The sequence below is a fragment of the Ranitomeya imitator genome, chromosome 1 (genome assembly GCF_032444005.1).
Source record: "Ranitomeya imitator isolate aRanImi1 chromosome 1, aRanImi1.pri, whole genome shotgun sequence".
NCBI classification, from domain to species: domain Eukaryota; kingdom Metazoa; phylum Chordata; class Amphibia; order Anura; family Dendrobatidae; genus Ranitomeya; species Ranitomeya imitator.
The window spans coordinates 4036409-4049658 of NC_091282.1; the positions used below are offsets into that span (position 1 = coordinate 4036409).

General features: G+C 53.1%; 1 protein-coding gene across 5 annotated transcripts in view; it reads right to left on the reverse strand.

Moving 5' to 3' along the window:
• RGP1 (RGP1 homolog, RAB6A GEF complex partner 1) overlaps positions 1-13250 on the reverse strand; it is a 391618-nt gene that overhangs the window by 3338 nt on the left and 375030 nt on the right. For all 5 annotated transcript variants that reach the window (XM_069745536.1, XM_069745529.1, XM_069745522.1 and 2 more), the window contains exons 3-8: positions 10954-11090; positions 10795-10878; positions 10538-10687; positions 6672-6818; positions 6417-6544; positions 5552-5729 (exon numbers count right to left, since the gene is read on the reverse strand). In XM_069745536.1, coding sequence (XP_069601637.1) covers positions 5552-5729; positions 6417-6544; positions 6672-6818; positions 10538-10687; positions 10795-10878; positions 10954-11090 — 824 coding nt within the window. The remainder of the gene's footprint in view (positions 1-5551; positions 5730-6416; positions 6545-6671; positions 6819-10537; positions 10688-10794; positions 10879-10953; positions 11091-13250) is intronic.

The window sequence follows — 13250 nt, forward strand, 5'->3', positions numbered from 1 at the left end:
CAAGAAGCGTTACATCTGTGTTCTCCATGTGGCACATCGTAAACACTACGCCGAGCGCAGCCCACCGGCTGCATGTCTTGCCTTTATGATTGAGACATCGTTTGGGTTCTTCCATTAAAGGAAGAGGACCTGACACTTTATGACTTTCAGCCCCAAAGCTTTTATCAGGTTTGTCCTCCCCGGGGACTGCGGCCATGTACTGTAGATCCTCTACAGATTGAGAACGAGCGGTGGCCCTAGGAGAACGAGCCGGTTTGGAGCTCTGCCCGTTGCTCTCTGGGTTTCGCCTTCTTCTGAGTCCACACATTGTGTTATAGGCTGGTGGTTAGTAGCTGGTGGTGGTCACACTGGAGATTACACATGGAAAAGATGCGGTAGATCATTAATGTCCGGTGTGGCCACCGCCAGCTTCTTACCACCAGCCTATAACCCAATTTGTGGACTCAGAAGGCAGCAAAACTCAGAGAGCACCGACCACTGCTCCATACCAGCTCGTTCCCCCAGGGCCACCCCATGATCTGATCACAGCCCAGATGTGACGGAGCCAGCGGGGGTACAAGCGTCTGTAGAGACCACTCCACGATCTAAGCTCTGCCCAGATGTGACGGAGGCAGCGCGGGGCACAAGTGTCTGTAGAGACCACCCCACGATCTAAGCACTGCCCAGATGTGATGGAGGCAGCAGGGGGCACAAGCGTCTGTAGAGACCACCCCACGATCTAAGCACTGCCCAGATGTGACGGAGGCAGCGGGGGAGGGGGGGGGGGGGCACAAGCGTCTGTAGAGACCACCCCATGATCTAAGCACTGCCCAGATGTGACGGAGGCAGCGGGGGGCACAAGCGTCTGTAGAGACCACCTGTGAGGAAACTGTATAAAATAAGTAGTAGTTTCTCTGCCTGTTAGCACCATAGCTGAGGGATTTTTGGCACTTCTGACCATGGTTCCAAAAAACACATGGCAGACCCTGGGCTAAAAACCCCCCCTTCCCATTACTTCAGAGTTTAGCTTTCCTTCTCAGAAAGTGTGGGGGTTTTAGGAGAGCCAAGGTATTTACGACCGGCATTTCCTGCCGTGTAAGCTCTTGTCCAGCTATAAGTGAACTAGAAACTTCTAGGATTCATGAAAGTTCTTTGTTTTGGTTTTGTAAGATATTATGCCAACCGTTTACGGTACGAACACGAAAATATATATTCTTAATCTCACTCGGTGGACCTACCCATCCCTCGAAACACGGGCTTCTAACTCCGTCTGGTAAAGAAGTAGGGATTTCTCTGTAAATATGTATCCCAGATAGGACATATTTGATCTCATTAGAATGCTCACGTTAATCCGAGATGAATGCTGGGTTTGTTATGACTATGAGATGTTTTGTACCGGAGTTATCGAAAGTAGATATAGATTAGGATAAAATGAGTTAACTGAAGAGGTAGGAGGGACGAGGTGATCCAACCCCTTTCTGGAATGTTACAGGCTTAGCTATAAGGGCATGTGCACACGATGCGGTTTTTGCTGCGGATCCGCAGCGGATTTGACCGCTGCGGATCCGCAGCTGTTATCCCAAAGTTTACAGTACCATGTAAATCTATGGGAAAAAAAACCGCTGTGCCCACGATGCGGAAAAATCTGGGCAGATTTGCTGCAGAAAAAAAGAAGGAGCATGTCACTTCTTTGTGTGGATTCCGCAGTGGTTTTCAACATGCACCAATAGGAAAGTGCTGTTGATAACCCGCAGAGGAATCCGCAGTAAAATCCGCAGTGAAAACCGCTGCTCTAATTCCGCTGCGGAAAAATCCGCAGCAGAATCCGCATCGTGTGCACATACCCTAACTGTCTGCCCACATCCCCAGCTCAGTCTTCTTGTCCTTTTTTTTCCTGGAAGAGCTGAGCACATCCCATGAACTGGGACGTATGGAAAACTGCACTAGCCTGGGTGCCTGCCATGCTTTGAACATGTGTTAGCTTTTCTCCATTATTCCCTTTATGTTATAATTACCGTGTACATATTTGCAATTGTCTCATTTGTAACCTCTTTGTAGAATATTTTGATAAAGCACTGCCTAAATTTTGTGGGGTATATTATTCCATGCCAGTTCTTTCTCCATGCTCTAAAAACCGTACCCCAAGTCTTCTGAAGGGAAATACGCTACTGTGTTGGGTTCGCTTCGGACCCGTTTAATCGAAGCTGGTGGCAGTGATACAGTGTGCAGACTTTTGGGGCAATGTTGCAGCGACTGCGGGGTTGATAATTATTGTTCCTGTTGTTCCTGCCTGAGTGGGAGTAGTTTATCGCGTCGCTGCAGCGTGCTCAATAGCTAGTACATAGCAGGCAGCCTTTCTGGCGACTAATTACCCAGGGTGCAGTACCTAATCTGACCTGAGAGTAGTAAGGGGGGCGCCAGAGAGCTGCAAGTTTTAAGTGGAACTGTAAGCGAGATATACATAAATCCCTGCAGTTCGTGGTATATTGAAAGCAGTGGGATACCTAAAATAAGCCCCTGCTTATTAAGAGGTCAATAGCCTTGTGTGTGGTTTTTCATCACATTGTGGAGTGGAGGGATAACTAAGATAAGCCCCCTGCACATGTGATAGCCGTCTGTTGGCCCAAAGTCACCCCAACCCGTGACGTAGGGGTGACGGTCACGGTGTGAATCGTGACAAATTGGTGACAGCGGTCAGGGATTCCTGACAAATTGGGGGCAGCGGTCAGGGGATTCCTGACACCACCCCATGATCTAAGCTCTGCCCAGATGTGACGGAGCCAGCGGGGGCACAAGCGTCTGTAGAGACCACCCCATGATCTAAGCTCTGCCCAGATGTGACGGAGGCAGCGGGGGGCACAAGGGTCTGTAGAGACCACCCCATGATCTAAGCTCTGCCCAGATGTGACGGAGGCAGCGAGGGGCACAAGGGTCTGTAGAGACCACCCCATGATCTAAGCTCTGCCCAGATGTGACGGAGGCAGCGGGGGCACAAGCGTCTGTAGAGACCACCCCATGATCTAAGCACTGCCCAGGTGTAACGGAGGCAGCGGGGGGGGCACAAGCGTCTGTAGAGACCACCCCATGATCTAAGCACTGCCCAGATGTAACGGAGGCAGCGGGGGGCACAAGCGTCTGTAGAGACCACCCCATGATCTAAGCACTGCCCAGATGTAACGGAGGCAGCGGGGGCACAAGCGTCTGTAGAGACCACCCCATGATCTAAGCACTGCCCAGATGTAACGGAGGCAGCGGGGGGGCACAAGCGTCTGTAGAGACCACCCCATGATCTAAGCACTGCCCAGATGTAACGGAGGCACAAGCGTCTGTAGAGACCACCCCATGATCTAAGCTCTGCCCAGATGTAACGGAGGCAGCGGGGGCACAAGCGTCTGTAGAGACCACCCCATGATCTAAGCACTGCCCAGATGTAACGGAGGCACAAGCGTCTGTAGAGACCACCCCATGATCTAAGCTCTGCCCAGATGTAACGGAGGCAGCGGGGGCACAAGCGTCTGTAGAGACCACCCCATGATCTAAGCACTGCCCAGATGTAACGGAGGCACAAGCGTCTGTAGAGACCACCCCATGATCTAAGCTCTGCCCAGATGTAACGGAGGCAGCGGGGGCACAAGCGTCTGTAGAGACCACCCCATGATCTAAGCACTGCCCAGATGTAACGGAGGCACAAGCGTCTGTAGAGACCACCCCATGATCTAAGCTCTGCCCAGATGTAACGGAGGCAGCGGGGGCACAAGCGTCTGTAGAGACCACCCCATGATCTAAGCACTGCCCAGGTGTAACGGAGGCAGCGGGGGGGGCACAAGCGTCTGTAGAGACCACCCCATGATCTAAGCACTGCCCAGATGTAACGGAGGCAGCGGGGGCACAAGCGTCTGTAGAGACCACCCCATGATCTAAGCACTGCCCAGGTGTAACGGAGGCAGCGGGGGGGGCACAAGCGTCTGTAGAGACCACCCCATGATCTAAGCACTGCCCAGATATAACGGAGGCAGCGGGGGGCACAAGCGTCTGTAGAGACCACCCCATGATCTAAGCACTGCCCAGATGTAACGGAGGCAGCGGGGGCACAAGCGTCTGTAGAGACCACCCCATGATCTAAGCACTGCCCAGATGTAACGGAGGCAGCGGGGGCACAAGCGTCTGTAGAGACCACCCCATGATCTAAGCACTGCCCAGATGTAACGGAGGCACAAGCGTCTGTAGAGACCACCCCATGATCTAAGCTCTGCCCAGATGTAACGGAGGCAGCGGGGGCACAAGCGTCTGTAGAGACCACCCCATGATCTAAGCACTGCCCAGATGTAACGGAGGCAGCGGGGGCACAAGCGTCTGTAGAGACCACCCCATGATCTAAGCACTGCCCAGATGTAACGGAGGCACAAGCGTCTGTAGAGACCACCCCATGATCTAAGCTCTGCCCAGATGTAACGGAGGCAGCGGGGGCACAAGCGTCTGTAGAGACCACCCCATGATCTAAGCACTGCCCAGATGTAACGGAGGCACAAGCGTCTGTAGAGACCACCCCATGATCTAAGCTCTGCCCAGATGTAACGGAGGCAGCGGGGGCACAAGCGTCTGTAGAGACCACCCCATGATCTAAGCACTGCCCAGATGTAACGGAGGCACAAGCGTCTGTAGAGACCACCCCATGATCTAAGCTCTGCCCAGATGTAACGGAGGCAGCGGGGGCACAAGCGTCTGTAGAGACCACCCCATGATCTAAGCACTGCCCAGATGTAACGGAGGCACAAGCGTCTGTAGAGACCACCCCATGATCTAAGCTCTGCCCAGATGTAACGGAGGCAGCGGGGGCACAAGCGTCTGTAGAGACCACCCCATGATCTAAGCTCTGCCCAGATGTGACGGAGGCAGCGGGGGCACAAGCGTCTGTAGAGACCACCCCATGATCTGAGCTCTGCCCAGATGTGACGGAGGCAGCAGATTTGCCCTTACAGCTGCCGGGTGCGGTCACTACCATCCCATCCTCTCTCCATAGTCTGGTAATGCAGCACGAGAACAAGTGATGAAACCAAACAGAACATTTCCCAAAATATTTTCAGTTTAATGAAAAAGAAAACCATAATAATCCGATCCGAGGAGCGAGGCCGGCCGACACACACCGAGGAGCGAGGCCGGCCGACACACACCGAGGAGCGAGGCCGGCCGACACACACCGAGGAGCGAGGCCGGCCGACACACACCGAGGAGCGAGGCCGGCCGACACACACCGAGGAGCGAGGCCGGCCGACACACACCGAGGAGCGAGGCCGGCCGACACACACCGAGGAGCGAGGCCGGCCGACACACACCGAGGAGCGAGGCCGGCCGACACGTTACATACATCCTATCAACATTCATGGCTCTAAAAAAAATAATTCAATTTTAATTGGTCACAGAGATGCTGACTAGGGGGAGCACACTTCTACAGTCACATAGCCCTTCCACATCGGGGGGCTCAGTGCCACAAGAAGAGGCGAGAACCCCACACATCACATCCCCAGGATGTTCTTCAGCAAGACCCCATTTCAATAAGTAGGAGACCACTAACCGATATTTGTGCTGAAGCCCGGGCAGGAGCTGAGAGGCACCGGAAGGCTGAAGTTACTGCTGGCTGTATGTAGGCAGGACTCCTGGTGCTGAGCGTGCGTGCTCACGGACAGCGGCTGTCCACGGGAGCGTCTGTACTCCTCCTGCACACTTTCCTCAGTCTGAAGAGACACTGAATACTGAACAAGGAAAAAGAACAAAGTGATCCCAACACCGGTCACAACATCAACCAGGTGTAACGAGGGCACGGCGATCAGGGACTGCGCGGTGTAACGAGGGCACGGCGATCAGGGACTGTGCGGTGTAACGAGGGCACGGCGATCAGTGTGATCGGGGACCGTGCAGTGTAACGAAGGCACGGCGATCAGGGACTGTGGGGTGTAACGAGGGCACGGCGATCAGTGTGATCGGGGACCGTGCAGTGTAACGAGGGCATGGCGATCGAAGGTGATCGGGGACCGTGCGGCGTAATGACGACACAGCGATCAGTGTGATCGGGGACCATGCGGCGTAATGACGACACAGCGATCAGTGTGATCGGGGACCGTGCAGTGTAACGAGGGCATAGCGATCAGTGTGATCGGGGACCGTGCGGCGTAATGACGACACAGCGATCAGTGTGATCGGGGACCGTGCAGTGTAACGAGGGCATGGCGATCAGGGACCGTGCGGTGTAACGAGGGCACGGCGATCAGTGCAATCGGGGACCGTGCAGTGTAACGAGGGCATGGCGATCAGTGTGATCGGGGACCGTGCGGTGTAACGAGGGAATGACAATTAGTGTGATCAGGGGACCGTGCGATGTCATGAGGGCACAGTGATCAGTTACTTGCTAATATTACAGAATCGGCAGTTTGGCTGCTCACCTGAATACAGGGAATTTCGCCATCAGAGAAATTGAACGTCCCGATCACATCCTCCCCAAGCTTATAAACTGTTTTAAAAATACAGAATGTTCCAACACGACCGCGTGCGTTACTGATGTTATACTGGTCTGTGGAATGGAGGAGGAGAAGATTATCCAGAAGAGGCACAGAGTACACGTCCCAGGCACAGCGGAGGACAGCCACGCAGGCCACTTATACTACACAGCCAGGATAACCACATCATCGCAGACTCACGTAAGGTTCTTCTTGACGTCACATTCATCAGGATTTCCATGGCCGAATCCAGGAGTCTTGAATCTTTCTTACAGATCTCATCATCATCAAGGAAAGGATTTGAAGGAGCAACTTCATCATCATGTAATGGCTGGAAACCCTGCAGAGCTGAGAGGTGGATACATACATCATATGGAGATTCTGGCCACGGTAGAAGGGCTTCGGCACATGGCGGGACGACAACTAGTACCAGAAACTGAAAATTTGTACCTCGCCATGAGAAAACAAAACTACGGAGATCTGCTCCACATGGAATAAATTTACCGCACATGGCCAGCGTGTTAAAAATCCACCATATATGAGAGGACCAAAACTAGAAAGTGGGGCGGTAATACTATACCAAAATGAGAGGAAACACTGACTAGAGCTGACCTCTGAGCCACACGGAAATACCCCAACTACTGCTGCCTCCTGTACCACCAAAACATGTGAACAGACCACCACTGACCTCTGAGCAACACGGAAATACCCCAACTACCGCTGCCTCCTGTACCACCCAGACATGGGAACGGACCACCACTGACCTCTGAGCAACACGGAAATACCCCAACTATTGCTGCCTCCTGTACCACCCAGACATGGGAACGGACCACCACTGACCTCTGAGCAACACGGAAATACCCCAACTATTGCTGCCTCCTGTACCACCCAGACATGGGAACGGACCACCACTGACCTCTGAGCAACACGGAAATACCCCAACTACCGCTGCCTCCTGTACCACCAAAACATGGGAACGGACCACCACTGACCTCTGAGCAACACAAATACCCCAACTACCGCTGCCTCCTGTACCACCAACACATGGAAACTGCCCACCACTGACCTCTGAGCAACACGGAAATACCCCAACTATTGCTGCCTCCTGTACCACCCAGACATGGGAACGGACCACCACTGACCTCTGAGCAATACGGAAATACCCCAACTACCGCTGCCTCCTGTACCACCCAGACATGGGAACGGACCACCACTGACCTCTGAGCAATACGGAAATACCCCAACTACCGCTGCCTCCTGTACCACCCAGACATGGGAACGGACCACCACTGACCTCTGAGCCACACGGAAATACCCCAACTACCGCTGCCTCCGGTACCACCCAGACATGGGAACGGACCACCACTGACCTCTGAGCAACACGGAAATACCCCAACTACCGCTGCCTCCTGTACCACCCAGACATGGGAACGGACCACCACTGACCTCTGAGCAACACGGAAATACCCCAACTACTGCTGCCTCCTGTACCACCCAGACATGGGAACAGACCACCACTGACCTCTGAGCAACACGGAAATACCCCAACTACCGCTGCCTCCTGTACCACCCAGACATGGGAACGGACCACCACTGACCTCTGAGCAACACGGAAATACCCCAACTATTGCTGCCTCCTGTACCACCCAGACATGGGAACGGACCACCACTGACCTCTGAGCAACACGGAAATACCCCAACTACCGCTGCCTCCTGTACCACCAAAACATGGGAACGGACCACCACTGACCTCTGAGCAACACAAATACCCCAACTACCGCTGCCTCCTGTACCACCAACACATGGAAACTGCCCACCACTGACCTCTGAGCAACACGGAAATACCCCAACTATTGCTGCCTCCTGTACCACCCAGACATGGGAACGGACCACCACTGACCTCTGAGCAATACGGAAATACCCCAACTACCGCTGCCTCCTGTACCACCCAGACATGGGAACGGACCACCACTGACCTCTGAGCAATACGGAAATACCCCAACTACCGCTGCCTCCTGTACCACCCAGACATGGGAACGGACCACCACTGACCTCTGAGCCACACGGAAATACCCCAACTACCGCTGCCTCCGGTACCACCCAGACATGGGAACGGACCACCACTGACCTCTGAGCAACACGGAAATACCCCAACTACCGCTGCCTCCTGTACCACGAAAACATGGGAACTGACCACCACTGACCTCTGAGCCACACGGAAATACCCCAACTACCGCTGCCTCCGGTACCACCCAGACATGGGAACTGACCACCACTGACCTCTGAGCCACACGGAAATACCCCAACTACCGCTGCCTCCTGTACCACCCAGACATGGGAACGGACCACCACTGACCTCTGAGCAACACGGAAATACCCCAACTACTGCTGCCTCCTGTACCACCAAAACATGTGAACTGACCACCACTGACCTCTGAGCCACACGGAAATACACCAACTACCGCTGCCTCCTGTACCACCCAGACATGGGAACGGACCACCACTGACCTCTGAGCAACACGGAAATACCCCAACTATTGCTGCCTCCTGTACCACCCAGACATGGGAACGGACCACCACTGACCTCTGAGCAACACAAATACCCCAACTACCGCTGCCTCCTGTACCACCAACACATGGAAACTGCCCACCACTGACCTCTGAGCCACACGGAAATACCCCAACTATTGCTGCCTCCTGTACCACCCAGACATGGGAACTGACCACCACTGACCTCTGAGCAACACGGAAATACACCAACTACCGCTGCCTCCTGTACCACCCAGACATGGGAACGGACCACCACTGACCTCTGAGCAACACAAATACCCCAACTACCGCTGCCTCCTGTACCACCAACACATGGAAACTGCCCACCACTGACCTCTGAGCCACACGGAAATACCCCAACTATTGCTGCCTCCTGTACCACCCAGACATGGGAACGGACCACCACTGACCTCTGAGCAATACGGAAATACCCCAACTACTGCTGCCTCCTGTACCACCCAGACATGGGAACGGACCACCACTGACCTCTGAGCAACACAAATACCCCAACTACCACTGCCTCCTGTACCACCAACACATGGGAACTGACCACCACTGACCTCTGAGCAACACAAATACCCCAACTACCGCTGCCTCCGGTACCACCCAGACATGGGAACTGACCACCACTGACCTCTGAGCAACACGGAAATACCCCAACTACCGCTGCCTCCTGTACCACCCAGACATGGGAACGGACCACCACTGACGTCTGAGCAACACGGAAATACCTCAACTACCGCTGCCTCCTGTACCACCCAGACATGGGAACGGACCACCACTGACCTCTGAGCAACACGGAAATACCCCAACTACTGCTGCCTCCTGTACCACCCAGACATGGGAACTGACCACCACTGACGTCTGAGCAACACGGAAATACCCCAACTACCGCTGCCTCCTGTACCACCCAGACATGGGAACTGACCACCACTGACCTCTGAGCAACACGGAAATACCCCAACTACTGCTGCCTCCTGTACCACCAAAACATGGGAACTGACCACCACTGACGTCTGAGCCACACTGAAATACCCCAACTACTGCTGCCTCCTGTACCACCAAAAATGGGAACTGACCACCACTGACCTCTGAGCAACACGGAAATACCCCAACTACTGCTGCCTCCTGTACCACCCAGACATGGGAACGGACCACCACTGACCTCTGAGCAACACGGAAATACCCCAACTACCGCTGCCTCCTGTACCACCCAGACATGGGAACGGACCACCACTGACCTCTGAGCCACACGGAAATACCCCAACTACTGCTGCCTCCTGTACCACGAAAACATGGGAACGGACCACCACTGACCTCTGAGCAACACAGAGATGGGAACACTCCAAATACCAAGAACCCACAGTAATTCATTGTTACCCCCAACAACTGTGTGATCGGACATCGTTTGCCCATAAGAAAAAGGAAAGCAAATAGGTTAGTCAAGAGTCTAAACTTCAATGAAAGTAGCAAGCTCTGTTGTTGGGAGAGGAACGGACCGTCTCGTCTTCTCTCACCGTGCAGTAACAAGACCCGGAATGGGAGGCGCAACAGCTGGATCGGGCAGTTCACTCTCTGGCAGCCAATAGTCAACTTGTAAACGTATTTCACAGACTGGCCTCGAAAAGAAGGAGGCGCGGTGAGGGGCAGAGTTTCACTATAAGAGTCTGAAACAAAAGAAACATCTGGTGTCATCTACAGGGAAGTCAGAGATCCGCTTCTCAGACTCTGCACAATATAACGGTCAGACCAGGACCCATCTCCTCATACTTACAGGACTTTGTCTCCCCAGGGTCTAGCCGCAGGTCACAGAACAAAATCTTGGGTGGAGTGGAAAGGATGCACTGCCCCCTCTCACCTAAGAAGAAAGGGAAGAGATTAGGGAGGCAGTGGTGGACACTGCAGGGTTAGGGTCGGAGTGTGGCATACACACCTCGGTTAGGGATGAATACCGTCTCGTTCACTGCCTGGACGTCCTGTTGGGGCTCCTCACTGGCGGGAAGCTGGACCCTGCTGTCACTAGCATGAAACTGGCAGTGTATCTGTGCACTCGCCCATGCCAAGGTCTCACTACGTGATAAAAAAAAAAAAACCTTACAATTATCAACATCCTCAGCCAGGAGTGTGACATGTTCCCCTTCCAGCCAGGACCTAATGGGCACCAGTAAGTATGCACCTGCAGTGTAGAAAAACATTCCACCCCATTTAGAGGAGACATCTGCTACCATGTCCAGAGAAGACAACCTCTACCTCCCCATCCAGAGAACACCACGACATCCACCATCACCTCAGAATACATCAACATGCACCATCGTCTCACAGAACACAACAACATCGCCCCAGAAAACCCAACAATATCTCCCATCTGAGAAAACAACATCTGCCATCTCTAGATCCTGAACACGTCTCGTTCCTGAACGGTATGATGGCCGCGTGCTCCATGGTGATTAGTACGATCACCTCTAGATACAGGACACGTCTCGTTCCTGAACGGTATGATGGCCGCGTGCTCCATGGTGATTAGTACGATCACCTCTAGATACAGGACACGTCTCGTTCCTGAACGGTATGATGACCGCGTGCTCCATGGTGATTAGTACGATCACCTCTAGATACAGGACACATGTCCTTCCTGAACGGTATGATGGCCACATGCTCCATGTGGATTAGTACGATCACCTCTAGATACAGGACACATCTCCTTCATGAACGGTATGATGGCCGTGTGCTCCATGGTGATTAGTACAATCACCTCTAGATACAGGACACATCTCCTTCCTGAACGGTATGATGGCCGCGTGCTCCATGGTGATTAGTACGATCACCTCTAGATACAGGACACATCTCCTTCCTGAACGGTATGATGGCCGCGTGCTCCATGGTGATTAGTACAATCACCTCTAGATACAGGACACATCTCCTTCCTGAACGGTATGATGGCCGTGTGCTCCATGGTGATTAGTACGATCACCTCTAGATACAGGACACCTCCGATTCCTGAACGGTATGATGACCCCGTGTTCCATGGTGATTAGTACGATCACCTCTAGATACAGGACTCCTCTCCTTCCTGAACGGTATGATGGCCGTGTGTTCCATGGTGATTAGTACGATCACCTCTAGATACAGGACACGTCTCCTTCCTGAATGGTATGATGACCGTGTGTTCCACGGTGATTAGTACGATCACCTCTAGATACAGGACAGTCTCCTTCCTGAACGGTATGATGACCACGTGCTCCATGGTGATTAGTACGATCACCTCTAGATACAGGACTCCTCTCCTTCCTGAACGTACTAATCACCATGGAACACACGGCCATCATACCGTTCAGGAAGGAGAGGAGTCCTGTATCTAGAGGTGATCGTACTAATCACCATGGAACACACGGTCATCATACCATTCAGGAAGGAGACGTGTCCTGTATCTAGAGGTGATCGTACTAATCACCATGGAACACACGGCCATCATACCGATCACCTCTAGATACAGGACACGTCTCCTTCCTGAATGGTATGATGACCGTGTGTTCCATGGTGATTAGTACGATCACCTCTAGATACAGGACACGTCTCCTTCCTGAATGGTATGATGACCCCGTGTTCCATGGTGATTAGTACGATCACCTCTAGATACAGGGACACATCTCCTTCCTGAACGGTATGATGGCCGCGTGCTCCATGGTGATTAGTACGATCACCTCTAGATACAGGACACCTCTCCTTCCTGAACGGTATGATGGCCGCGTGCTCCATGGTGATTAGTACGATCACCTCTAGATACAGGACACATCTCCTTCCTGAACGGTATGATGGCCGTGTGCTCCATGGTGATTAGTACGATCACCTCTAGATACAGGACAAGTCTCCTTCCTGAACAGTATGATGGCCGCGTGTTCCATGGTGATTAGTACGATCACCTCTAGATACAGGACACGTCTCCTTCCTGAACGGTATGATGGCCACGTGCTCCATGGTGATCCATGGTGATTAGTACGATCACCTCTAGATACAGGACACGTCTCCCTCCTGAACGGTATGATGGCCGCGTGCTCCATGGTGATTAGTACAATCACCTCTAGATACAGGACACATCTCCTTCCTGAATGGTATGATGGCCGCGTGTTCCATGGTGATTAGTACGATCACCTCTAGATACAGGACACCTCTCCTTCCTGACCGCTATGATGGCCGCGTGCTCCATGGTGATTAGTACAATCACCTCTAGAT